The sequence below is a fragment of the Suncus etruscus genome, chromosome 15 (assembly GCF_024139225.1).
Source record: "Suncus etruscus isolate mSunEtr1 chromosome 15, mSunEtr1.pri.cur, whole genome shotgun sequence".
Taxonomy (NCBI): domain Eukaryota; kingdom Metazoa; phylum Chordata; class Mammalia; order Eulipotyphla; family Soricidae; genus Suncus; species Suncus etruscus.
Genome location: NC_064862.1, coordinates 31,924,071 through 31,948,253, shown reverse-complemented (window position 1 = coordinate 31,948,253; position 24,183 = coordinate 31,924,071). Strand labels below are relative to the sequence as shown.

Here is a 24,183-nt window from a genome sequence, read left to right as displayed (position 1 = left end):
TGAGTGTCCACTTGATACCCAAAGCTGGTGATTTCTCGTGGCCCTTAAGAGGTAGGGACTCCCAACAGACAGGTTAGGATTGACACATGCCTTTGCCTACCAGAATAGGAAAAAGTAGCAGCATTTTGGGTAAACAGGATAGGAGGACGCCCCTCAAATCAATACACTGCTGGGGTGATGCCACAAGTGGCTGCTGCTCTGGGAACAGAGAGCTGGATGACTGAGAGATGAATCAAAAGGGGGCTTTCTGGGGGCCTTTCAGTCACCAGACATTAAACATGGTTGGTGTACCAGACCTTTGGGCCCTCAAATTCCAGAAAGACATCAGGTTATAAGAACGAGTTATGCTGGGAGGCTGTACCAGGATTTAGGGTACATAGTGAGGGACAGTGCTGGAATAAGAAGTTTCTGGGGCCCCTGAGAGCACTTGGGAAGGGGGCTTCCAAAGCAGTGGTGGTTTGTATTTTGTTTAAATTCCTCCCTGTTTTCTGGGTCTCTGGGATCTCCTCCTCTGGCAAATACCCCACTCTCTCCAATTCTGTTTGCTGAAGTCCAGGGTGTGATGGGTTAACTTTGGGGGCTCCTCCATCCCGAGGAATTAAATCCTAGCTGTGAAATGATAGGAAGAACTAGGTTCTAGCATCTAGCTCATGATGTCAGGACAACTGGCATCACGGAAGGGCTGAAGGAGGCGAGATGGAGAGGCTACGAACAGATGGATATTGGGTAGAAACTCCTATAGCTGGGGATAGGCAGCAAGACCTGGGAACATGGGTGCAGCCCATAATGAGAAGCCAAATTGGATGGTTGGGTGGGCCAGGAAACCTTGGAATCTGCGGGGCACTCCCTGAGGAGCACAGCATGGGTGGGCTTTGTGTAACGCCCACATCTCCTCAATGCAGACTCTACCCACACTAACCAGGGCACCAGGGGCTCGTCCAGTTTGGTGCATTTCCTAGAACCCCACTCTGGGGGAGAGGTCAGCTCTTAGCCTGGAGCCATATCACCTGGAGCCAGGATGGGACTCCAATTGCTGGCCAGGGCTTAGAAAGGGAAACTAAGGCCAAGCACACAGTGTGTTCAGTTCCTAGAGATCCCAGCAGGCTTGATTCACCTCTATCCCTTGCAGAATCCCCTGAGTTGGTGTCAAGTGCCACGAGGGGCAACGGAGCTAGAGGCCAGCAAGATGGCAGATGAAGCCTTAGCTGGCCTGGATGAAGGAGCCTTGAGAAAGCTGGTAAGTGGACCCTCTGGCCACCCGGAGAGGCAGGGACTGTCCAGGGTATCTCTCTGCTAAGAGGAGTTCATGGGGAAGGGGCAGAGGGAAGGCTCTGGGTAACAGGACTAGGCTGGTTCTGCGTGACTGCTGCAGAGGCCCCCATGGCATGTTCCTGTCCATGCCAGGTGCTGGGCTGATTCCTCCCAGCCCCCCACTGGCACCACCTGTTTAAACAGTAACTGCGGAGGACTCGCCCATGTGCAGCCAGCCACAGGTGTAGGGAGGCTGGATTTGCCTCTACCCAGCAACAGCCTGGGCTGTGCCTAACCCTGGAGGCTGGCCCCATGATAACAGCAGCCATAGCCATACGTACTGCCAGGGGTTGGTGGTATTTGGAGTATGCCAGGTGCCAGCTAGACATTGTAGCCCACAAGGGGGCCAAGGGGTCTAGATAAGTCAAGGCTGGAAGTGCACATCTAAGGAGTCAGGCTTTGGGGACCCTTCCGTGACTTCCAGTCTGTCCTTTTTTTTTCCCTCGGAGGGGAGGGTATTTGCGCCAACATCATTATCCTGGAGTTGGCACGGGCATGGAAGGAGACATGGGCCTAAGCTGTGGAAGTGGAGGAAGGATGCCCAGGTCCATCTCCTTCCCCTAGTGCCTTCCTGAGTACCTTAACCTCTCCCACCCACCAGTCCAGCACCCAGGCCAAGACCATACAACAGGGTAAATATGTGCCCACCGGCAAGGCTGGGAGGGGAGCCTTTGGACTGGAGGCAGAGCCAGAGTCCCCCCCCTCCCCTTCACCAGCTCTGACCCTTGTCCAGTTGTGGGGGGAGATTAAAGATTTACCTTCCGTGGGGGAAAGAAGCAAGTGACCACTCCACCCCCATGTACCATTCGGCCAACTCTGGGTGTCTGCCACTGCTACAGCTGCTTGCGTGCTGCCTGGAGGAGAGGGGATGGCTTTGGGTTTCCAACAGTTCCCACCACGTCAGCTCAGGCTCCTCGCAGGAAATCAGAATGCAAATGGGGGTGGGGAGAGGCAGAGCTGGTTGGTCCAAGAGAGCTAGCCGGGCCCCTCTCCCCGGATTACCGATGCAGCCTGGAGTCTCAGGTCACCCGGGGATATCCCCCCCTTGCCCAGGCCTTTGCGGGGTTCGGGTGCTGGAAGGGGGGGTGCGGTCAGTGGTCGCTGCAATCCCAATCTCGGTAAAGTACTGGGCTTCTGCTGTCTGGACCCGAACTCTTTGCAACCCAGGACCCAGCTGGGGAGTGGGGGGACGGTCCCCCCCACTGCCAAGCCTGCGCCCCGGTTCCAGCCGAGCCCCGGCGGCCTCGTGGCAGGAACAGGGGGCGTCCCGCGCTGGGCTCCTCCCCGCGGGATGGCACCTTATAAGGAAGAATTGGCCTGCACCCCAGTTTTGGGCTGCTTCGGGGACCCGGGACAGCTTCCGGCCCCGGCTCCCGCACATTCCTGAGGATGGGGCAGCCAGGGGGGGCTGCGCGGGATGGGGCACCTAGGGACACTCTGCATGCACCCCCCCCATTGCCACTAACCGGGGTCTGGGGTGCAATACTCACTGCCTGGATAGCCTGGGGTGTCGCTTAAGTTTCCCGAACCTCCTCCGTTCCCTCTTCCTCGGGGGTGTCTTGCAAGGGGGGGTTCTTGCCAGGCTCCCCCCTGGGCGCCTAGCTCGGGGTGGCCGGGACTGGAGCTGGAGGCCTAGAGCACCCTCTGGTGGGACTTGGTTACCAGTGTAGGGCCGACCAAGCATCGCCTATGGTCCCCCCAGTACCGCTAGGGGTAACCCCTGAGTAGCTCTGGGTGTGGCCCCTCTCAAAGGAAAAAAAAAATAAGTCACCTTCTCTGGCAGGGAAACAGGCTCAGAGAGATGCTTGCTAGGATCCTCAACCACACCCCCAGCAGTGAAAGCAGAAAACTCAGAAACTTGGCCCCCCCACCCACCCATGGAGGAAGCTCAGTCTTTCCTCCCAGGAGAATTTCCCTGCGCAGTTTCCGAAACCGCCCCATCCCCTTCCCCTTCCCCAGTGTGGACAATGGCGCTTTGTACCTTCCTTCCCTCCCTCTCTCCCTCCCTCCCTCCCTCCCACAGCCCCCTCCACCAGCCGTTGGGCCCCAGAGGGTGAGGGCAGGGCGGGGAAGCTGGACACAGCTAGGACACTGTGCAGGGATCGTGCCCAGGCTCAAAGGAAAGGGCCATGGGGTGGACTGATTGGTAAAACTGTGGTTCACCATCTCTCAGTCCTGTCCCACCCGCAGTAGGTGGGGAGAATGGACAAAGGCGCCTTCCAGGCCAGGACACTGAGGACCCCAAGGGATGGCAGAGGTGATCATCGCTCACATTAGTATTTTCTTTTTTATCACACTAGCATTTTTTTTCTTTCAGTGGTTCCCCCTTCTCTGGGAGACCAGGAGCCAGGAGATATCTCTGAGCTCTTAATAGGAAGCTTGATCAATGGTCCCCAAGCACACACAACAAGTGTACCCCGAGGTCAGGGAAGGCCAGGAAGAAGAAGGGGGTTGCATTTTGGGTGGGGGAACTACATTCTCCTCCACCAGTTAGCCCATCTTGGTCCCAGTATATCTATCACCCAGTATATCTATATATAGTGTACTGTCCAGTATATCTGTATATGCTATCTATATATGCATAGTCCAGTATATCTATCTATACTGTCCTATATATAGCCATACATAATACTCCTATAGTTTACCTAGGAAGCCCATTATATCTATAGTCCAGATAACGGGAGATATCTTACTTCAAGATATTTCACAGGCCCACCCTGGCAACAAAACTATCCTCAGTCCAAGGCAAACCCAGTTTAAAGGTCTGTTTATGGGGGCCGGAGCGATAGCATAGCAGTAGGGCGTTTGCCTTGCACACAACCAATCTCGTACGGACTCCAGTTGGAATCCCGGCATCCCATATGATCCCCCCGAGCCTGCCAGGAAGACTTCTGAGTGCAGAGCCAGGAGGTAACCTCTGAGGTCCTCCGGGTGTGACCCAAAAAACAAAAAAAAAGAAACAGAGGGCCCGGAGAGATAGCACAGCGGCGTTTGCCTTGCAAGCAGCTGATCCAGGACCAAAGGTGGTTGGTTCGAATCCCGCTGTCCGATATGGTCCCCCATGCCTGCCAAGAGCTATTTCTGAGCAGACAGCCAGGAGTAGCCCCTAAGCACCGCCGGGTGTGGCCCAAAAACAAACAAACAAAAAAAGAAACAGAAATAGTCTATTCATTTGACAGTGAACAGATCTGTGCCTTCAGCCTTAGTTTCCTCATCTGATAAATGGGAGTAGTTGAGGGGGTAGGGGGGTTCAGAACAAGCATGTTGCACCTCATAAATGTTTCTTATTCTCTGAGGTAGTTCCTTCCAGGTAGCATCTACCACTATGGAGAAGGGGGAACCCCCCAATTCAAGTCACAGTTTAAAGGAACAAACTCCACTCCAATCCCCACCAAATAGAGTAGAGCAACATGTGGGGTGCTCTTTCAAGTGAATCTCTACCTACATTCGATCCCCAGTGCCCTAGAAGGTCCCTGAGCCTGCCAGGTTTGATGCTTGAGCACAGAGCCAATAGCAAGGCATGAGCACTACTGGATGTGCCCACCCCCAAACAAAAAAGAAAAAAAGAAAGGTACCTGACTCTGCAGCCAGGACTGGACTGAAACCAGCTAGGGGTTCTGACCTGACCAGCTCCTCAAGAATGTGGTTGAGTGCTCAGTCCAACCCCACTTTCCCCAGCCTCAGGCAGCACCCTCTTCCCACTGGACAGATGAACTTATAGCTGAGTTGGGCGGGCCCACATTCCCTGCCGAAACCTCCTCCCACACATACTGGCCCCCCCCCAACAGGGAGGAATGATGGGAGGGGGCAAAGAGGGTTGTAGTGGGTGCCTGGGCCCTACCCCCCTAAAGACTGGGAGGGTGTGGGCAGGGAATTCACCGTGCCCCTGCTTGCTCTCCCCTGGCTCAGTCCCACACTGGAGACTTTATCTTGGCCATTATCTTCCTGGGGGGCCTTGGGCCAATCCTTTCTCCCTTGAGCCCCAGAGACTTCGTGGGGGGTGGTGTGGGGAAAGCCACAGGATTGGCTGGCTCTGCCCAGAGAAAGTGCCCTTCCCTGGGCCAGCTCAGACCAGTCACCCCCATTTCCCAGCGACCAAGGGGCTAAGAAGCTGGTAAGAACTCAGGTCCCCCAAGAACACACTCTTCCAGGCCCTGGGCCCATGGGGTGGTGGCTACTGTTAGGTCTGCATGGGGAGCCGCTTTGCACCCAGCTTGAGTGTCTGCTTCTGCCTCAGTTTCTCCACCTTCTCCATTTGGACAAAGCTTCCACTTGTCGGTGTCTTTCCTGGCTCACAGGGCCTCCAGCTGGCCGGGTGGGGCGTGGGGGCTGCCTCCTGCTCCTTCGTTTTGGCTTATGGGGATTTGATGTAGAACTTTGAGGTGCCGGGGTGACATCAGAGGAAGGCGTGTCTGGTTTGGCACCTGGCAAAGGTAGGCAGCTGCTAGCCTACCCAATGTGCTGTTCAAAGTCCCTGGGTTCTCTGGTTTCTGGACCTAGGCCTAACTCCCCTGCCCCCTGACCCTGGGTGGGAGGTGGGCATGTGATGGGCTTGCCTCAGAGCAGGCGAGACAGACTGTTCATTGTGCCCCAAAGCAGAGCAGTGGGCAGCGGGTGCCCGCCCTTCACCCCTGCCAGCCAGAATGACCTTCCCCTCGCCCCCGCCTACCCCATAGTTGGAGGTCACTGCTGATCTGGCCGAGCGGCGGCGCATCCGCTCAGCCATCCGGGAGCTGCAGCGGCAGGAGCTGGAGCGCGAGGAGGAGGCCCTGGCATCCAAGCGCTTCCGCGCAGAGAGGCAGGATAACAAGGAGAACTGGCTGCAGTGAGTGGCCCCAGGGGGCTGGGCACCAGGGTTGGGGAGCAGGGTGTCTTTCTTGCTGCCATGTGCACAGGTTTGTCATCTGTTCTACTAGGGTCCAAATGGCAGGACAGTGCTGGCAACAAGCATACACGGGGAGATCTGCAGGGCTTACTGTCCTGGCTATGCCCATGTGGTGTGGAAGAAGCTGAGATGAGCATATGCTGTATTTTTGGGGGGGCGGGGGATTGTCATACCCAGATGTGCTCAGGGTCTACCCCTGGCTCTATGCTCAGGTATAACTCCAGGAGGTTCTTGGGAGACCATATGCAATGCCAGAATTGAAAGCAAGTGCTGTAATTCCTATAAACTGTATCTCTTTTTTTTGTTTGTTTGTTTTTTGGGCCACACCCGGTGACGCTCAGGGGTTACTCCTGGCTATGCGCTCAGAAATTGCTCCTGGCTTGGGGGACCATATGGGATCCTATGCTGGGGGATCCTACCGTGGTTCGGTTCGTCCTAGGCTAGATGCCTTACCACTTGTGTCACTGCTCCGGTCCCTATAAGCTGTCTCTTGAGTCTACTTTTGTGTTTTGTGTGTGTGTGTGTGTGTGTGTGTCTGTGTGTGTCTGTGTGTTTTGGGGGGACGGGGGATTGATTTACACCCAGTGTAAATCCTTACTTGGGGACTATTCCCAGAGAGATGTTGGTGGTCACTAGCAGTGCTCAAGGTTGCAACTTCTTGGAGCTGGAGCAATAGTGCAGAAGTAGGATGTTTGCCTTGCATGGGGGCTGCCCAGGATGGGCCTGGGTTCAATCCTCGGTGTCCCATATGGTCCCCCAAGCCAGGAGCGATTTCTGAGTGCATAGCCAGGAGTAACCCCTGAATGTCACCGGGTATGGTCCAAAAACAAAAACAAAAAAAAATAAACCCCAACTCCCTCCACTCCTATTCCACCACTCCACACAATATCACACAGACACAGACACAGACACAGACACACACACACACACACACACACACACACTCACCCACTCACCCACCCACCCACTATGCTGTATGCACACTAGCCCTTTGAACCATCCTCGGTCCCTGGGCCCGTGTATTTATTTACACCCTTTCCCATGGCTCTGTACCGGTGTAGCCAGAGGCTATGCGCAGAGACATGCTTCCCTGCCAAGGTCTGGACACCCAGTGCCGGCACCTCCCTCCATCCACACCCCCTATGACCAGGCCATGGGGTGTGGGGGTGATGATCCTTGATGTCCCCACAGCTCTCAGCAGCAGGAGGCTGAGCAGCGGGCTGCCCTGGCTCGCCTAGCTGTACAGCTGGAGTCTATGAGTGATGTTGAGGAGCTGACCGTGCTGGTGAGGCCTGGGCCGGGTCAGGAGTGGGGGCATGGGGCACCCGGAACTACACGCCCCTCCCAACCATGCGGCCTGTCTCTCCCGCACAGCTGCGAAGTGCTGCAGAGTACGAGGAGCGAAAACTGATCCGAGCTGCCATCCGCCGGCTTCGGGCCCAGGAGATTGAAGGTAGTGAGCGTCTCAACAGCCTGGCTTCACCCACACCCTCCCCTGTTGTCCCTCTTCTGACACATTCCCTTCCTCGCAGCCGTCACCTTGGCAGGGAGATTGTGCAGTGGGCATCTGAACAGTGGTTCTAGAGAAGACAGCCAGGGCCGGGCAGCACGCAGGCTGGCACGGTGTGAGGTAAGGGGTGTGGGCAGGGTGGGGAAGGGGGCCCAGGGTCCCCCCAGGTGCCAGCAGCAGAGAGTGATTGCCTGTTTTTTTGCAAGATGGTACTTGACTGAGGTGTGGAGAGGTACCCAGCTAGTGTTATGGGGACACTGGGCTATCTGTCTGTCTCTCATCTCCACTCTTGCTGACTGCCTTCCTCACCGCCTCCATCCCTTTTGGAAGAAAGAGGACAGAAAGGTGTTTGGGGCTACATCTGGAAGCTACTACTGGCTCTGTCTGTGTTCATGGTACCATGCGGTGCCTGGCATCAAGAATGGGCCCATGGGCCCGGAGAGATAGCACAGCGGCGTTTGCCTTGCAAGCAGCCGATCCAGGACCAAAGGTGGTTGGTTCGAATCCCGGTGTCCCATATGGTCCCCCGTGCCTGCCAGGAGCTATTTCTGAGCAGACAGCCAGGAGTAACCCCTGAGCACCGCTGGGTGTGGCCCAAAAACAAAAACAAAAACAAAAAAAAAGAATGGGCCCGTTGCTTACATAGCATGCACTCCATTTGAACTACCTCTTCAGACTGGCCCTTCCCACTCCCTGCTTTCTACACTCACCCTGACCACCCAGCCTCCACTCAGCAGAAAGAGATCTCCCTGAAAAGCTTAATCATAGGTACCTGCCTGGCTTACACCATGACTGCAGGCCCGCACATCCTTCCCTGGCTCCCAGGCTCCCTCCGCTAATTTGCTTATAGCTTATCAGTGAGTGAGAAACAGGCAATGTAGGCTCCCCAAATGACCAGTAGGGGTCACTGGGTACTTGCTCTTGCCAGGAGTATTTCTTCTCCCGTGCATAAGCCAGAATAAGGTCAGGGATCCTAGGACTAGAATCAGTTGCTAGGATCAGTTGCTAGGCCTCCCTTGCAGGGGTCTATTTGCAGGGATCTAGTAAGGCGGGGTTTCTCTGCCATCCCCATCCTCTGATGTTGAGATTTGAACTGCCCTTGGCAAAGCAGGGTGGAAAACCAAAAGGATGGGAAGTGAAGCTTGGAGACAGTGTGCCCAGCCCCAGGCCTGTTCAGGTGTGCCCACAGGAAGCCATGCCCAGTCCCTCTGCTTTGCATGTCCTGCATGGCAGCCTGGAGCATAAGCCACATTCTGTGTGTCCCCAGCAGGCACCTGAGCAGGCACAGGAACAGGAGCAGCTGACTGAGGGCCCCAAGCACACCCCAACTCCTGAGCCCAGCAGCCAGAACGTGACGACAGTGACAGTTCTGCTGCAGGCCCCACCTGGGGCCACCCCCAGCCCACCTGCATCACCCAACACTTCCCCCTCTTCGGCCTCCCCGGAACCTCCCCTGGAGTCCACTAAGCCCCAGGTTCCTGATGCAGAGGCCCTGGGCAGCCCTGAACGACCCTCCAGCCTGCCCATCGCCACCACTCCTGAGCCTGAGGAGCAGCCAGCACCCCCTGATACTGAGGAACGGGTGGTCAATACGGTGAGTCCGGATGAGGGGTGGAAGCCCAGGCAGGCGAGCTCTTTGGTCAGGCCCTAGCCACGTGCTTCTCCCCATGTAGCTCCTGACTGATCCCCCAGAGCCCGCTGTTGCCCACAGCCCCATCAGAAGTCCTTCGGACACAAAGAGAACAGGTGAGGGACCCACCGGGGGCATCTGCCCTCCACTTTCCTGCCTAGAGAATGGTCTCTGGTGCCCAGACAGCCCCAGCCTCCCAGGTCCAGGCCAGCTCTCCTCCCACTGCCCCTGAGGTGTCCCCGCCCCCAGCCCACCCAATCTCCTCCGCCACCCCCTTATGACCAGAGGCCTCCCTGCAGCCTTGAAAGGCAACGGGCTTCAGGCACATTCTTTTTCCCAATAAGGGAGTGCACCCATCTCCCAGCTTGGAGACGGGGCAGCCTTGAACCGGGGTGGGGGTGGGGGTTGTCCCCAATCCCATCGGCAGGGAGGCCTGGGCACCCTTCCTCCTGCTCAAGCCTTGCTTCAGCCCCCAGAGAGTCCAGGGTACCCTGGGCTTAGTGCCGGAAAGAAAGGTGGGGCGTATGGGTGGGGAAGTAGCTGAGTGGGGAGGCCCCAAGGCTGTTGCTTTGAGATTTAGGTGTGGTGGAGAGGACTATGAGAGGTGACCCCCCTCATATCTACTGTCCATTCTCTTTCCCACATGGTCCCCACATTTCCCCCCATGTGACCAGACCTTGCTGGACCACGTCCTTGCCAACGTTCTCTTTCTTTGCTCAGCCCCCGCCAGCCACCTCAAACACAAGGTACTGTCTGTTCTCACTTTCCCAGGCTTGGGGCAATCCAGCCGTGCCCACCTTGCCACTGACTGCCCTCCTGTCCCTTCTAGAGTCCACCCCGCTTGCCAGCGGTCCTTCCCCATTCCAACGGACTGGCTCGGTGAGGGACCGAATGCGCAAATTCACACCGGACCCCCCCAGGACAATGGGGCTCCAGCACGGCCCACCCCAGGCAGCTCTGGGTCCCTCGACCCCTGCCAGGCTCCCAGGCCCCACCTTCGTCAACACCACCCTTGCCTCCTCCTCCAGCGGCTCCTCACGCCCAAGTGATGCATCCTCCCGGTCCAGCAAGGAGAAGCCAGGGACAGCCCGGCCCTTGGCCCAGCTTCAGAGCTGCCCCCAGGAGGAGGGCCCCCGGGGGCGGGGCTTGGCTGCCAGGTCCCTTGAAAACGGAGCAGGGGGGGCTGGGGCCTGCTCAGAGGAGCCCAGTACCCTGCTGCCCGTGGCTGTGGGTACTGCTGAGCCAGGGGGCAGTATGAAGACCACATTCACCATCGAGATCAAGGATGGCAGAGGCCAGTCTACCCCAAGTCGGGTGCTGCTGCCCGCAGGCAGCCAGAGGGCAGGTAGGTCCCCTGTGTCACCCCGCTGTAGGAACAACCCTCTGCAGCCGCCCAGCTCTGCCCCAGGGACAGGTGCGGTGGCCAGAGCACAGGGTGTGTCCAAGGGGCCCACTGGGAGCAAGGGTGCCATTCACCTAAAGTGGCATCGCCTATGACCCCTCTATTCTGACCATTCCTGTCCCTTCTAGAACTGACACTGGGGTTACGGGCTTCCCCAGCCGTCCTCAGCACCAGTCGTGGAGGGAAGAGCTCCATCACTCAATTCAGCAACCCTGGGACACCGAGCCGGCTGGCCAGTGTCACACATGTCACCAGCTTTAGTCATGCGTCTCCCGGGAACCGGAGAGGCTGCAACGTTAAGGTGAGCTTCTCCCTGGGTGTACCTCTGTCCTCCAGCCTCACCATCCATCCATCTGGGGCTTCTAGAACCAGTTTCCTGCTCCATTCCTCTACTCCATTCCTCCCCCAGTGTGCACAGGGGGAAACCAAGGCTCAGAGAGAGAGAGATAGAGAGAGAGAGAGAGAGAGAGAGAGAGAGAGAGAGAGAGAGAGAGAGAGAGAGAGAGAGAGAGAAGGTGGCTGACCAATGCCCACCTCAACTGGTAGCAGAGCTAAAGGCAGCCCCTAGACTTGATGAGTGAGAAATTTCTGGCAGCAGAAAGCTTCCCACAGGCTAATCTCTGGTGGCGGCTGCGGTGTCGGTTCAGCCGGTTCCGAATGCTCAGATACAAGGACGGGGCACAGAGTAAGTGAGTGGGTTTCACCCTTTCTTCTTGAGCAGCCGCACTTGCTACTTCCTACCCCACACTGGGGGGTAGAGCTGCTCCTTAGCGCTTCCAAGATCAGCCTGGTTCATTAGGAAATTGGAGTCTAGCGATTAGCATCAACATTGACACTGCAGTGGCAGAGGGAGGATGAGCAGATGTAGGGACAAGGGGGCGGGGGGGGGGGTTGACAACCAGCCCTCCGGCTAGGAGGGGGCATCAGGCAGTTGAGGCAGCAGCCAAGCAGATGCCACAGGAACTGAATCCTCCACCTGCTTCCATTATTCATTCCTGAGCTGGTAACTCAGCCAGGGAAGGGATCCCAGTAAGCCCTTTGCCCAGGTAATGCCTGTCTGCTACACCTGGGACTGGATGGGTCTTTGTTCAAGGTAAGATGGCTCGAACCCAGGGTGATGAAGAGCGGGGGTAGGGAAAAGAAAGCCTCTTCTGGACTGAGAGATAGATAGTACAGCGGGTAAGTAGTCATTTGCCTTGCATATGGCTAACTCGGTTCAGTCTCCTGCATTCTACATGGTTCCTTGAGCATCATCAGGAGTGATCTCTGAGAATAGAGACAGGAGTAACCCCTGAGCATTGCTATGTATGCCCCCCCCCAAAAAAAAAAAAACACTACAAAAAGAAAGAGGACCAGAGCAGTGGTGCAAGGCAAATGCGCTAACCCCGGATGGACTGCGGTTCGATCCCCCGGTGTCCCATATGGTTCCCTAAGCCAGGAGCGATTTCTGAGTGCATAGCCAGGAGTAACGCTTAGTGTCACCAGGAGGACATCTGGCCCCAAATGCATGCTGGCAGCTCACTGCTAATACTTTGTGTGGCTCCCTGCCTCTTATTTTCCTACCTCTAAGGCAAGGAACCTTGGCCTCAGCAATCCTCCAGCACGTCTGCAGCCTGGATGGACTATGGGCCAATGATCCGTGCAAGGCCAGGGCTAGGTCTGGGCCATCTGTTGGCTTTAACGGGCCACCCCTCCCCCAGCCCCTCTGCAGAGAGCCCAGAATAGGTTTCTATTTGGGCTGCAGCCCCAGTTGGCAGCCAGGGCGGGGCAGGCCCACTGCCCTTGCCTTCGCCCTCAGCTGCAAAGACTCTGACACTGGCAGCCAGAAGGCATCGTCCCTGTCCCCTGGTCATAGAGCTCCCCTGCCAAGAACTATGCCGGGGGTCCCAGGGCCCGGGTCAGAGCTGGCTGCAGCCCTTGAGGAGCATTTGGGCCGGGCATTGGAGGAGCTGCAGGCAGTGGCTGAGGCGGGCCGGGCAGCCGTGACCCAGGCAGCAGAGGCAGCTACCTCTGCTGTGGAGCCGGTGGCCAGGGCCGCGGAAGAGCTGCGGGCAGACACGGCTGCACTGAGCCGGCGCCTGGAGGCTCTGAGCAGGCAGGTGGAGGTGCTGAGCCTGCGGCTGGGGGTCCCGCTGGCACCTGACCTTGAGCCTGAGCTGGAGCCCAGTGAGCTGCTCCTGGCTGCTGCCGACCCCGAGGCTCTCTTCGAAGCAGCTGAGGATGCCGGGAGCCCAGTGGCCCACCCGCCTGCCTTTAGCACCCGCCGCTCCTCCTCTGCCAGCATTGCCCGCAGCAGCAGCCTTGTGAGTCTCAGAGGGGGGAGAGGTGAGGGATTGGGGGTTCTGAAGTAGATTTTGACTTTACTGAGTGATCTGAGGTGTGCCACCATCTTCTCTGAGCCTCAGTTTACCCATTTTTACAGAGCGTTGGGACTCTAGTGTGCCTGGGGCTGAGGGCTGAGGGTGGCAGCTGCTCCTGGCCAGGGCCAAATCTAGCCTCGCTCCCATCCCCAGGCCCCCCGACCAGGCCTGGCCTTCCCAAGACAGCTGTCTCCTCAGCTCTTCTTACCCTCACAGCCGGCAGAGAGGCCCTTTCAGGAGGGACTGAGCTGTGAGAGATGGGGGCAAAGGCTGCTTGTCTATGAGGCTGGAGAGATGGTCAGGTTGTACACCCCTTCCAGGGGAAGGCAGAGCGTAGGAGGTAGCAGTGGCGGCATATGGGTTGCAGCTTTAGGCAGACACCCGGTGCAGGGACCTCTGTGACAGAGGCAGTCTGAGGTTTGATTGTATGTTAAAGGATGGTAGCACAGTGTATGTAAGCGTATCTATATGTGTATAGATTGTGTGTGTATTGAGAGGGGAGCCTACTGTGACCCAGGACTTGGGAACTGGCAGAACAAAACACAACCTACCTGGAGGGGCTGAAAAAGGAGCAGTAAAAGGAACCCCAAGAAACAAGAGTCTGGTTACTGACAGCTTAGTAAGTAATTAGTAATTAGTCCTCATTGCACTGAAAGGACTAATGGGCAAGTGTCCCAGCCTATAAGCCTCAGGCTTTCCTTCTGTTAACTAGGGACAGAAAACTCTCTGGTACTTCTACCAAACTCCCTATTGGATGGACAGCACCCACCATGCCCCCATCCATTGTCTCGACAGTCCTGGGTGCAGGGGAAGTCCTACAGCAAGGCTGGCAGTGCCTCTTCTGACACCAGATTGGTCATCCTGGACAAGCAGTCTGGCACATTTTCATTTCCAGGCTTGGCCCCTTTTTCCACTGGGGCCATGTTGATCTCATCAACACCCCTGCTCACAGTCCATGCCCTCTCTCTGCCTTCCAGATGGAGCCAGAGCCAGCAGAGCCCCCCTCTGCGGCAGTGCAAGTTGCTAATGATACTCAGCAGACTCAGGGGGACAAAGGTCCTGAAAGGCGGAGTCCCCTGAGCGCTGAAGAATTGATGTCCATTGAGGACGAGGATGTCCTGGACAAAATGGTATGGCGGATCTGGTGTGTGCTGGGGTTTGGCAGGGGACCAGGAGCCTCCCCTGGAGAGCAATGACCAGGGAATCTGTCTGCAGTTGGACCAGGCTACGGATTTTGAGGAGAGGAAGCTCATCCGAGCCGCCCTTCGAGAGCTTCGACAGAAGAAGAGAGGTAAAGAGCCAGTGGGCCCAGCTTCTATCTAATGGTGCCATCTCCCAGCTGCTCCTCCAATGCTTAGATCCTGCACGGACACTACAGCTCCTTTACCCTACTGACTCCTTTACCCTGTTCTTTTCTAGACCCTGCTTTTCCCCTGCCTCCTTCCCTAGCTGCTTTTCTCCCTCCTGGACATCCCAGTTAGTCTCTCTGAGATGTTCTTTGGATCCATCTACTTGCTTCCCCAAAAACTGTCAATTACTCCTTCGGAAACCAGATTCTCCTCCTCCCAGTTGGCCTCTGTCTCCTTGAAGCCCTCTGAGGAACCCCATAGCCACTCCCACCCCAGAGTTTTAGAAACTCTCCATGTCTCCCTTTCTGGTTTGGCCACTATAGCACACAGATGACCATGTAACCTGTCTCCACCACATTCTTCTTTGGTTAAAATACTTTGTTTTGGAGCCACACCTTGTTAGGAGTTACTCCTGACAGTGCTCGGAACCATATGGGATGCTGGGGATTGAACCTGAGTCAGCCACATGCAAGGCAAATACCCTACCAACTGTATTACTTCTCTGGGCTACCACTACCATCTTCTTTAGACAGGCTTTCCTGCTTTACCAGCTTCTCTTCCAACTGCCTACCCCTTCTCAAGGACTTTCAGTTCCCCTCTTTGGATTTAGAGATTCTTTCTTTAGCTGTTCTTGTCTCCACTAAGAGCCAAGTTAAAGCCTCCCTGGCCTCTGGCCTCCTCACACAACTTCTCCTCTGCCTGGGGTTTGCTCTTCCCATCTTCTGGACTCAGCCCTCAGTCTCACATAAACTCCTTCCTTGGGGTGAAACAGTCCCCTTTGAGTTGATTGCTTCAGTAGCCCCTCGTTTGTGCTTGTATATATTGCTAAGCCCTCTGCACCAGCCTCTACCCTGCCACGCCTACCCCTACACCTTTCCTCCCCTGAACTGCAGTCAGTCATGTCATCAGTGTTTCTAACCAATTGCCCTCTACCCCATCCTGTGTACCTCTACATCTGTGCATTGTGGGTACTGGGTGGCCCCTCTGGGCACAGATCAGAGAGATAAGGAGAGAGAGCGGCGGCTGCAAGAGGCCCGGGCCCGGCCGGGGGAGAGCCAAGGCCATACAGCCACCGAAACCACCATGCGACACAGCCAGCGAGCTGCTGGCGGCAACGCTGTCAGCACCGTTACCAAGACAGAGAGGCTCGTCCACTCCAGTAAGGGACCAGGCAGGGCTGCGGCTGGGTGTAGGGAACCTCTGCGGGCTCCATGAGTCTCACCCTCTTCCTCTCCTGTTCTGCCCACCACAGATGATGGCACTCGGACGGCCCGTACCACTACAGTGGAGTCGAGCTTTGTGAGGCGCTCAGAGAGTAAGGCCGCTGGCTGTCATCCTGTGCCCACCTGTCTACTCAACCTCTTGCAGCTCTTCCTCGAACTCTCTGAATTTTCATCTATGTGTCTCTGTCACTTCTCTGCCTGTGGCTCCAACTCTTCTCCGTAGCCCTTTGTCCCATCTTCACCATCCAGCCCAGGCCCTTAAGTCTCTCCCTTTCCTCCTGTCTTTGCAGATGGTGGTGGCAGCACATTGGTACAGACCAAGACCATTTCTTCCTCCACCTCCTCTTCCTCCAAGAAGATGGGCAGGTGAGCACAGGGCCAGCAGCGCCAGGGACCTCACAGCACAACCATTCTATAGAGGGGCCAAACCAAGATTTTAGGAGGTGATAAACTGACAGTTTGGGGCCGAAGAGATAGCACAGCAGTAGGGTGTTTGCCTTGCACACAGCTGGTGGTTCAAATCCTGGCATCTCATATGGTCCCCCGTACCTGCCTGGAGAAACCCCTGAGTGCTGCCAGGTGTGATCCAAAAACCAAAAACGAAAAACCAAAAAAAAAAAAAAAAAAGACCCTTCTTGCGCCCCCTGAGGTCTCACCTAGTCCTCAACAGCACCATGGTGCTTGAGAAGCTTTCTCAGGTCTCCTGGCCACTTTGGTTTGTATGTTTTATTTTGTTTATTTTTATTTATTTTGGGGGGGGGGCATACCCGGCCATATTCAGGAGTTAGTTACTCCTGATTCTGTGCTCAGGAATCTCTCTTGGCAGGCTCAGGAGACTATGGGATACCGGGGATCAAACCGGTCTGTTGCTTGCAAAGAATCACTTTACCTTTTGTAATATTGCTCCAGCCTTCCTCCTGGCCACTTTGGATGGCACACTCAAGGGGGTGTCAACCCCAGAAATTAGGCCTTGGTACCTTGAGGGCCTTACCTCAGGCAGCTCTTTCCCTGTGGCAGGACCTGCCAGTGGTCATTTAGGTTCAGCTTAGATGCCAGTTGCCTTGCCTGGCACTTTCCAGAGAGGCTTTGTTACTCTGGTCCTTGCTCCAGGAGACAAGCAGAACTTTCAACCTCATCCTTCTGAGACCTCAGGGTCCTTAATGAGGTCTCACCATGCTGAACTGCCCAGGGATGCCATTTCCCACTGTCCACAACCACGTTCCACATCACAGAACCCCACAAGGCAGGGGTGCACCTCTTATCTTAAAATTTCAGGGATGCTAGAAGCAGGGGTAGGATCAGCATGCAGGTCAGGCTAAAATGCTATGGAGATATCCCATCCTCTTAAGAAATTTTTTGTTTTGTTTTTGGGCCACATCCGGCGTCGATCAGGGTTACTCCTGGCTCTGTGCTCAGAAATTGCTCCTGGCAGGCTCGGGGGACCATATGGGATACTGGGGTCCTTCCTGGGTTGGTCGCATATAAGGCAAATGCCCCACCACTGTGCTATCACTCCTGTCCCCCTCTTGTGAAGGTTTTTTTTTTTGGGGGTCACACCCAGCAATGCTCAGGGTTACTCCTGGCTCTGTGCTCAGAAATCGCTCCTGGCAGACTCGGGGGACCATATGGGATGCCGGGATTCAAACCACGTCCTTCTGCATGCAAGGCAAACGCCCTACCTCATGCTATCTCTGTGGCCCAGCCTCTTGTGAAGTTTTTTTTTTGTTGTTGTTTTTTGGGGCCACACCCATTTGACACTCATGTGTTACTCCTAGCTATTAGCTCAGAAATTGCCCCTGGCTTGGGGGGACCATATGGGACGCTGGGGGATTGAACCGAGGTCCGTCCTACACTAGCGCTTGCAAGGCAGACACCTTACCTCTAGTGCCACCTTCCCGGCCCCTCTTGTGAAGTTTTAAGTGGCATACTGAGAGATAGTACAGTAGGTAGGGTGCTTATCTTGCATGCAGCTGACTCGGGTTTGATCCCCAGCATTGTACATAGTTCATGAGCACCACGGGAGTGATCCCTAAGCACTGACAGGAGTAAACCCGGAGCACAGCCAGGTATTATCCCCCCTCCCAATTAGTAATACAGTAAAATGCATGCTGGGAAAACACAATGGAAATGTTATTCCTAGGGTGAGGCTCATCTGGACAGTGTTCAGAATCTGAATTCACTCTGAACTTCACCCATACCATGATTTTTCTCAGAGAGCTCTTGGAGGGGCCAACTTTGTGAATGAGAGTTGTCTCCTGGCTTTTTTGTTTTGAGACCACACCCTTTGGTGCTGAGGTGGGAACCAAATGGTGCTGGGAATCCAACTCTGGTCTCCTGCGTGCGCCTTCTTCAGGCCTTGGAATTCCTTTGGAATTCTGTGTACTTTTCTGTAAAATGGGTGTGAGGACGCTTCCCTTGCAGGCTAAAGAGCTATCAAATGCTTAGGGTCTGAACCACGATCCCCATCCTTGGGGTTGGAGAAACAGTACAGGGGGTAATGCACTTTGCAGGAGACTGACAGGTTCAATTCCAAGGCACCCAGGATGGTTGCCTGAGCCCCGCCAGGGATAATCCCTGAAAGCAGAGCCAGGAATAAACCCTAAGCACTGCTAGTGGTGCCTCCACCATACCCGAGGTTTGGTGAGTTGGGGGTTGAGGCCCAGGTGCAACGCCTCTCTGCGGACTGAACACTAACCTCTTCCCTACCTCCTAGCATTTTCGACCGCGAAGACGAGACGAGTCCGCGGCCAGGGAGCCTGGCAGCACTTGAGAAACGCCAGGCAGAGAAGAAGAAAGAGCTAATGAAGGCTCAGAGTCTGCCCAAAACCTCGGCCTTGCAGGCACGCAAGGCCATGATTGAGAAATTAGAAAAAGAAGGCAATGCAGCCGGGTGAGTGTCGTGGTGGGGTGGAGCCCAATGGGCACTCAAGAGCAGACTGGGTGGTGGGGGCAAGGCCAGGGCCCAAAACCTGGTAGGGCCTGAGTGGGTGGGGTCTGGGGAAGCAACCAAGGCCCAGGCTACGGGCCCCTTAATCTCGGAACTCCTCTCTCACTCCCACAGAAGTCCCGGCAGTCCCCGTGCAGGCGTGCAGCGTTCCACGAGTTTTGGGGTCCCGAATGCCAACAGCATCAAACAGATGTTGCTTGACTGGTGCCGGGCAAAGACGCGTGGCTATGAGGTGAGCTCTGCGTGGCCCTACGTGGCCAGACAACCCAGCCACTCCCTCTCCCACTTGACACCGGGACACAACTTGTCACTATCCTCTGTGATTAGAGTGCCTCCCATCCTATACCCAGTGGCTGGTACTGGGTAGGAGAAATGGAAGTTTTGCTGAGGATGAGGAATGAATAAGGAAGTACCAGGGCCTAGGAAGGGGCCCTTATTTCATGGTTCAGGCTCAGGTCCCATGCTTGAAGTGCCCTTTTCATTGTCCTGCGGGGAGCAGGAATGGGGTGGTTTGGGGGCCTTTTGATCATGTTGACCCTCATAAGTATCAGGCTTGGGAGTTGACAGCCTTGGAGGTTTATGTTCTCACTGCTTGCCTACTGTGCATCCTTGAGCAAGTTACAGAGCCTCTCTGAGCCCAGTTCCTGGGATGTCAAATGCCAAAAATGGGGAGACAGAAAAGATGGGGGAGCTCATCAACCTTCCTCCATTCTCCTTTCTCCTCCCCCACAGCATGTAGACATCCAGAACTTTTCCTCGAGTTGGAGTGATGGCATGGCCTTCTGTGCTCTGGTGCACAACTTCTTCCCCGAGGCCTTCGACTACGGGCAGCTCAGTCCACAGAACCGGCGCCAGAACTTCGAGGTGGCCTTCTCATCTGCTGAGTAAGTGCGGTGTCCAGACTTACTGGAGTCTGCCGAGTCTCTGGGGCTGGGCAACTGGGCCAGGCCCACTGCCCCAGGACCCCCAGGAGCTGTCAGAGGGCAGCCGAGACCCCGTCCCCAGAACACCCCAGTCCTCCATCCTGCCCACCTGCTGCTGAGTGTGCCAGGTGCCTGCCAGAACAAAGGAAGGAGCTGCAGGCCCGCCTGCCAGCCCAGGCCAAGGCCTACCAGGTGGCCCTGTCCCTTTTGCCCCATTCTCCCTCTGCTCCCTTTATCTCTCTCCTAATCTCTGTCCGGCTCTCTTCCCACTGTCATCAAAGCTTCCCTGCTCCCACGGGATCCCGGCTGGAGATTCCAAAAGGAGGCTCCTGGCTTGGCCACCGGGCCCGTCCAGCCTATATAGGCTCTGTCAGAGGCTTATATAGGACATCAGAAAGCCCTCCACTTTGGAATCGTTGCCCCATCTGCTCACCTCACCTTGGCACCCTTGTCCATCTGTCTTTCTTTCTGCCCTTTTTTCTTTCAAGTTCTCCTCATTCCCCACATTTTGGCCTCCTCTTCTCCCCCCACCTCCTCTCACGCCTCCCTCACCCCCTTTCCCTGGGGCACAGCCCTCCTCTCCAACCTTGGCATCCATGCCATCGCCCCCCCCCCACCCCGAGTTCCTGCTTGCCCCAAGAGTTCTCCGCACCTGTGACTGGTATGGTCCTCCCACCCTGTCTGCATCGCACACCATTAGTGACGGGTAGTGAGCGGCACGTCCACGGTGGGGAGGGGGCATGCGGGGGCGACTGGCAGAGTGCAGCACCAAGAATGGAACTGAACTTATGTCTCTGTGTGTATGTGTGTCTCTCTGTTCTCCTCCCCTCTCTCTTCTCTGCCTCTCCCTTCTCTTCCCCACCCGGGCCCCCACCACCCCACCTCGCCCCTTCCTGGCCCCCTCCCCTCCCCAGGACCCATGCGGACTGCCCGCAGCTCCTGGACACTGAGGACATGGTGCGGCTGCGAGAGCCTGACTGGAAGTGCGTGTACACGTACATCCAGGAATTCTACCGCTGTCTGGTCCAGAAAGGGCTGGTAAAAACCAAAAAGTCCTAACCCCTGTTGGAACCCCACGGTGAGAAACGTCGTCTTGCCTGCCTGCCTGCCCTGTTATGCTGGAATTTGCTCAGATGCACAAAGAGGTCTGGGTGGAGGGTGGGGAAGCCACGAGGGGGGACCCTGAGAAGAGCTGCAAGGAGCCAAAACTCTGATCCCACAGTAGTTCGTGGGGGATCGGTCTAGGCAGAGGCCTGAGGATGAGAGAGACAGAGCCTGGCATATGCAGGAAGGAAAAAGAGTTTGTGAGGGAAAGGAGATCTTATGAAGGGATTGTACTTCTTCCTAAGGATGAGGTGTGAAAGGTTTCCAGAGGTTTGCGTTCTAGAACATTCCTTGGATGAGTTTGGGTAGTGAATGGATGGACTTGAATGTTGGAGCAGCTTCAGTAGCAGGACTAGCTTCCAGGTGGCTCTGGCTTGGGGAGGGAGAAATAGGGTCACAAAGCCGCCCAGACCCCCTGTTCAGGTACTGGGAATTGTTAAAGCACCCAGACATAGAATCAATTTAAACAGAGCCAGAGTAGCAACTAGATCCTGATCTGGCTGTCTCTATCTGCAAGGATCTGCGAGGGGCCAGGTAGGCTCAGTGAGTTCTGGAAAGCTCCTTTAGAAATAGGCTGGAGGAGCTAGAGAGATGCTACAATGGGTCAGGCACTTGCCTTGCACATGCCTGACCCAAATTTGATTCCCAGCACCCCATCTAGTCCCCTGAGCACTGCCAGGAATATTTCCCTAGTGCAGAGCCAGAAGTAACCCCTGAGCACTACCAGGTATGGCCCAAAAACTTAAAAAAAAATTGGGGGGGCCGGGCGGTGGCGCTGGAGGTAAGGTGCCTGCCTTGCCTGCGCTAGCCTAGGACGGACCACGGTTCGATCCCCCGGCGTCCCATATGGTCCCCCAAGAAGCCAGGAGCAACTTCTGAGCACATAGCCAGGAGTAACCCCTGAGCACTACCAGGTATGGCCCAAAAACTTAAAAAAAAAATTGGGGCCAGGAACTGCAACTCCTCATTTTCCCCACCACCATCTTGATGAGTCTTATCCTTGCCCCATTCACTTTCTCACTTTCTGTAGAAAGAATAGACATAGTCCTGGAGAGGGGGAAACAAGATTACCCAAGTAATCTTATAAGATTACTTACAAGTAGTAAGAGTCAGGGAACACTTGGGGTGCAGCTTAGATGTCCCTTGGGGCCTGAAGTCATAATAGGGCCAGTCCCTGAGTGCTCGAGCCTACTCAGAGAAGCCCTGCAGGTGAGGGAGGGTAGGCTGGGTGCTTTCTCTGGCTCATATATGGACTTGGGGCTGCTGCCCAGCGGGCCAGCCTGGAGGGAGTAGGATGAACCTGCTCTCATCCAGTTGGAAAGTGTGACTCAGCCATGCTGGTGAGCTGATGCTCCAGTTGCTCTAAGTTGCCTGCTGTTTGGCCTGTCACTGGGGCAGCTAGAGCCCTGAGCTGTGAGCCCCGGTGTAAACAATGGCTTTATAAGGTCTCCAGGGAAGACACCGAGTGTGGGAGGAATCTCCACATCGGGGGAGGGAGGCTGGGATCCCAGGGAGATAGCCACAGCTGGAAAAAACTGCACAGAGAGCCTCAGGAAAAATGCGACCATAAGAGGTGGGAGGCCCAGCTGTCAGGGATCTCTTACTCCTCTGAGAGCATTCCAAGTCTCAAAGGAGACAATGACGAACTGTTGATCGAAGGAAGGGTAAACTGAGTCACCACACAGAGGAGGGCTTTGTGATGCTTTGGGTGCCATCATGGCTGGTAAGGCTAGAGCGTGGCCACAAACAGGTCGCCTGTCTCCCTGGCTTTCCAAAAGCAGTCAGTCTTGGTGAGCCAGAGGAGACATTTGCTGCCTTCTGTGTGTAAGGTGGGAGGGACAAAGATGGAAGGAACAAGATGATGGGAGGTCATGCCAGACCCTGGGTGTCTGGTAACAGGAAAACTTCCTGCCCTTCTGTCTTCCCCATCAAAGGAAACTTGCCACTTCTGCCTGGAGCATTTCCTCTTGGCAGATGGCTGGGGACAGGCAGAACGCTGCTCTGAGACAGGAGGGGACGTAGAAGCAGGGAACAAACTCCAGCTTTAGAGCCCCGGGGGCTGTCAGAAACTTGGAAACAGCAGCTACTGACGCTAGAGTAGAAGGGGTGCCAGGCAGGCATCAGGACCCTGTGTTGGGGGTTGTGTGTATGTCTCCTTAGTAGGGGGCGGGCACTCCCTTAGCAGTGCAGCTTAAAACAAATGACTGTGTTTGGTGACTCAATCTCTCCTGATCTTTCAAGTACAGGTCACTCTCTGAAAGCTAGTTGTAAGCAAGGTGTTGTGTAGATAACTTCGGTGTATCAATTAAGACCTCTTCTGCATCCCCTGCTGTACTCAAGTGGGTTTAATCTGAAATACCCCCCCCCCCAAATCCCTTATACACAGCTTTTTGTCTACTGGGGCAAGGACAGGGGTGAGTGGGTCTCTCTGCAAGAAGGTCCCAGGCAAGGCAGCTGGCTGATAACCTGGAGCCCAGAGTCACTGCTGCAGTGTAAGAGCTGCCTGAGGTAAGGACCCTGCAGTGCAAAAGGCCTAGCTTTGAGGTGGTGCCATCCCAGGTGACCAGGAGGTGGCGACCAGGAGTTGGCACTCCAGAGAGGCCTGGAGCAAGGACCTTCCCCGGACTAGAAAGAGATCCAGGCCGTCTGGTCTAAAAGGGCCTTTGCTGTCCCAGCCACAGTGTGGGCCTCCTACCCACCCCACCCCTCAGCGGTGCCTCCAGGCTTGAGTGGGGCTTGGGGTTTTCTACCTTCCTGGAAAGCTTTGTACCCCAGAGGCGTTCGAGTGGAGTTTATGGAAGACCAGCCACCGCAACCATGGAAAAGACTTTGGAGGAGAGGGTTACCTCCAGAGGGGGAGCCGGAGCTGACCCCCCTCGTGCCCCCTTCTGCAGGATGCTGGTGGACTGCGTGCCCCTCGTGGAGGTTGAGGACATGATGATCATGGGCAAGAAGCCCGACCCCAAGTGCGTCTTCACTTATGTGCAGTCGCTCTACAATCACCTGCGGCGCCATGAGCTGCGCTTACGTGGCAAGAATGTCTAGTCTGACAGCCCCCCACCTGCAGCGAGCTGCCCACCACCCCAGGCACTGGCCCCTCTCGCCTGCCCACCGCTGCCCCCTACTGCCCCGACACCTTTCCCTGCACACGCAGAGTTTTGATAAATTATTGATTTTCAATGACCTGGATTCATTTCTCTCACTCTTTTGTTTTGGGTTTTGTTTTTGCTTTTTGGTCATAGCCAGTGATGGTCAGAGCTAATCCCTGGCCCTGAGTTCAGAATTCACCCCTGATGGCCTCGGGGACCAAACCCAGATCTGTGGCAATGAGAGGCAAGTGCCCTTTCTGCTATACTCACTCTCTCTCTCTCTCTCTCTCTCTCTCTCTCTCTCTCTCTCTCTCTCTCTCTCTCTCTCTCTCTCTCTCCTCTCTCTCTCTCCTCTCTCTCTCTCTCTCTCTCTCTCTCTCTCTCTCTCTCTCTCTCTCTCTCTCTCTCTCTCTCTCTCTCTCTCTCTCTCTCCTTGGAGGGTTGACTGGA

The 24,183-nt window shown here is 55.7% G+C and overlaps 1 protein-coding gene across 1 annotated transcript; it reads left to right on the top strand.

The window, feature by feature from the left end:
* The first annotated feature begins 1,169 nt into the window (after nt 1-1,169).
* Nucleotides 1,170-23,833, top strand: SMTN (smoothelin). Its single transcript, XM_049788898.1, has 20 exons — nt 1,170-1,237; nt 5,988-6,136; nt 7,388-7,481; nt 7,571-7,649; nt 7,729-7,835; nt 8,989-9,300; nt 9,380-9,452; nt 10,011-10,082; nt 10,166-10,681; nt 10,867-11,039; nt 14,076-14,228; nt 14,314-14,389; nt 15,442-15,606; nt 15,700-15,762; nt 15,961-16,036; nt 18,384-18,560; nt 18,732-18,849; nt 19,350-19,501; nt 20,455-20,618; nt 23,539-23,833. The coding sequence occupies exons 1-19, from the start codon at nt 1,187-1,189 to the stop codon at nt 20,597-20,599; spliced, it is 2,751 nt and encodes a 916-aa protein (XP_049644855.1). The 5' UTR covers nt 1,170-1,186; the 3' UTR covers nt 20,600-20,618; nt 23,539-23,833.
* The last annotated feature ends 350 nt before the right edge of the window (nt 23,834-24,183 follow it).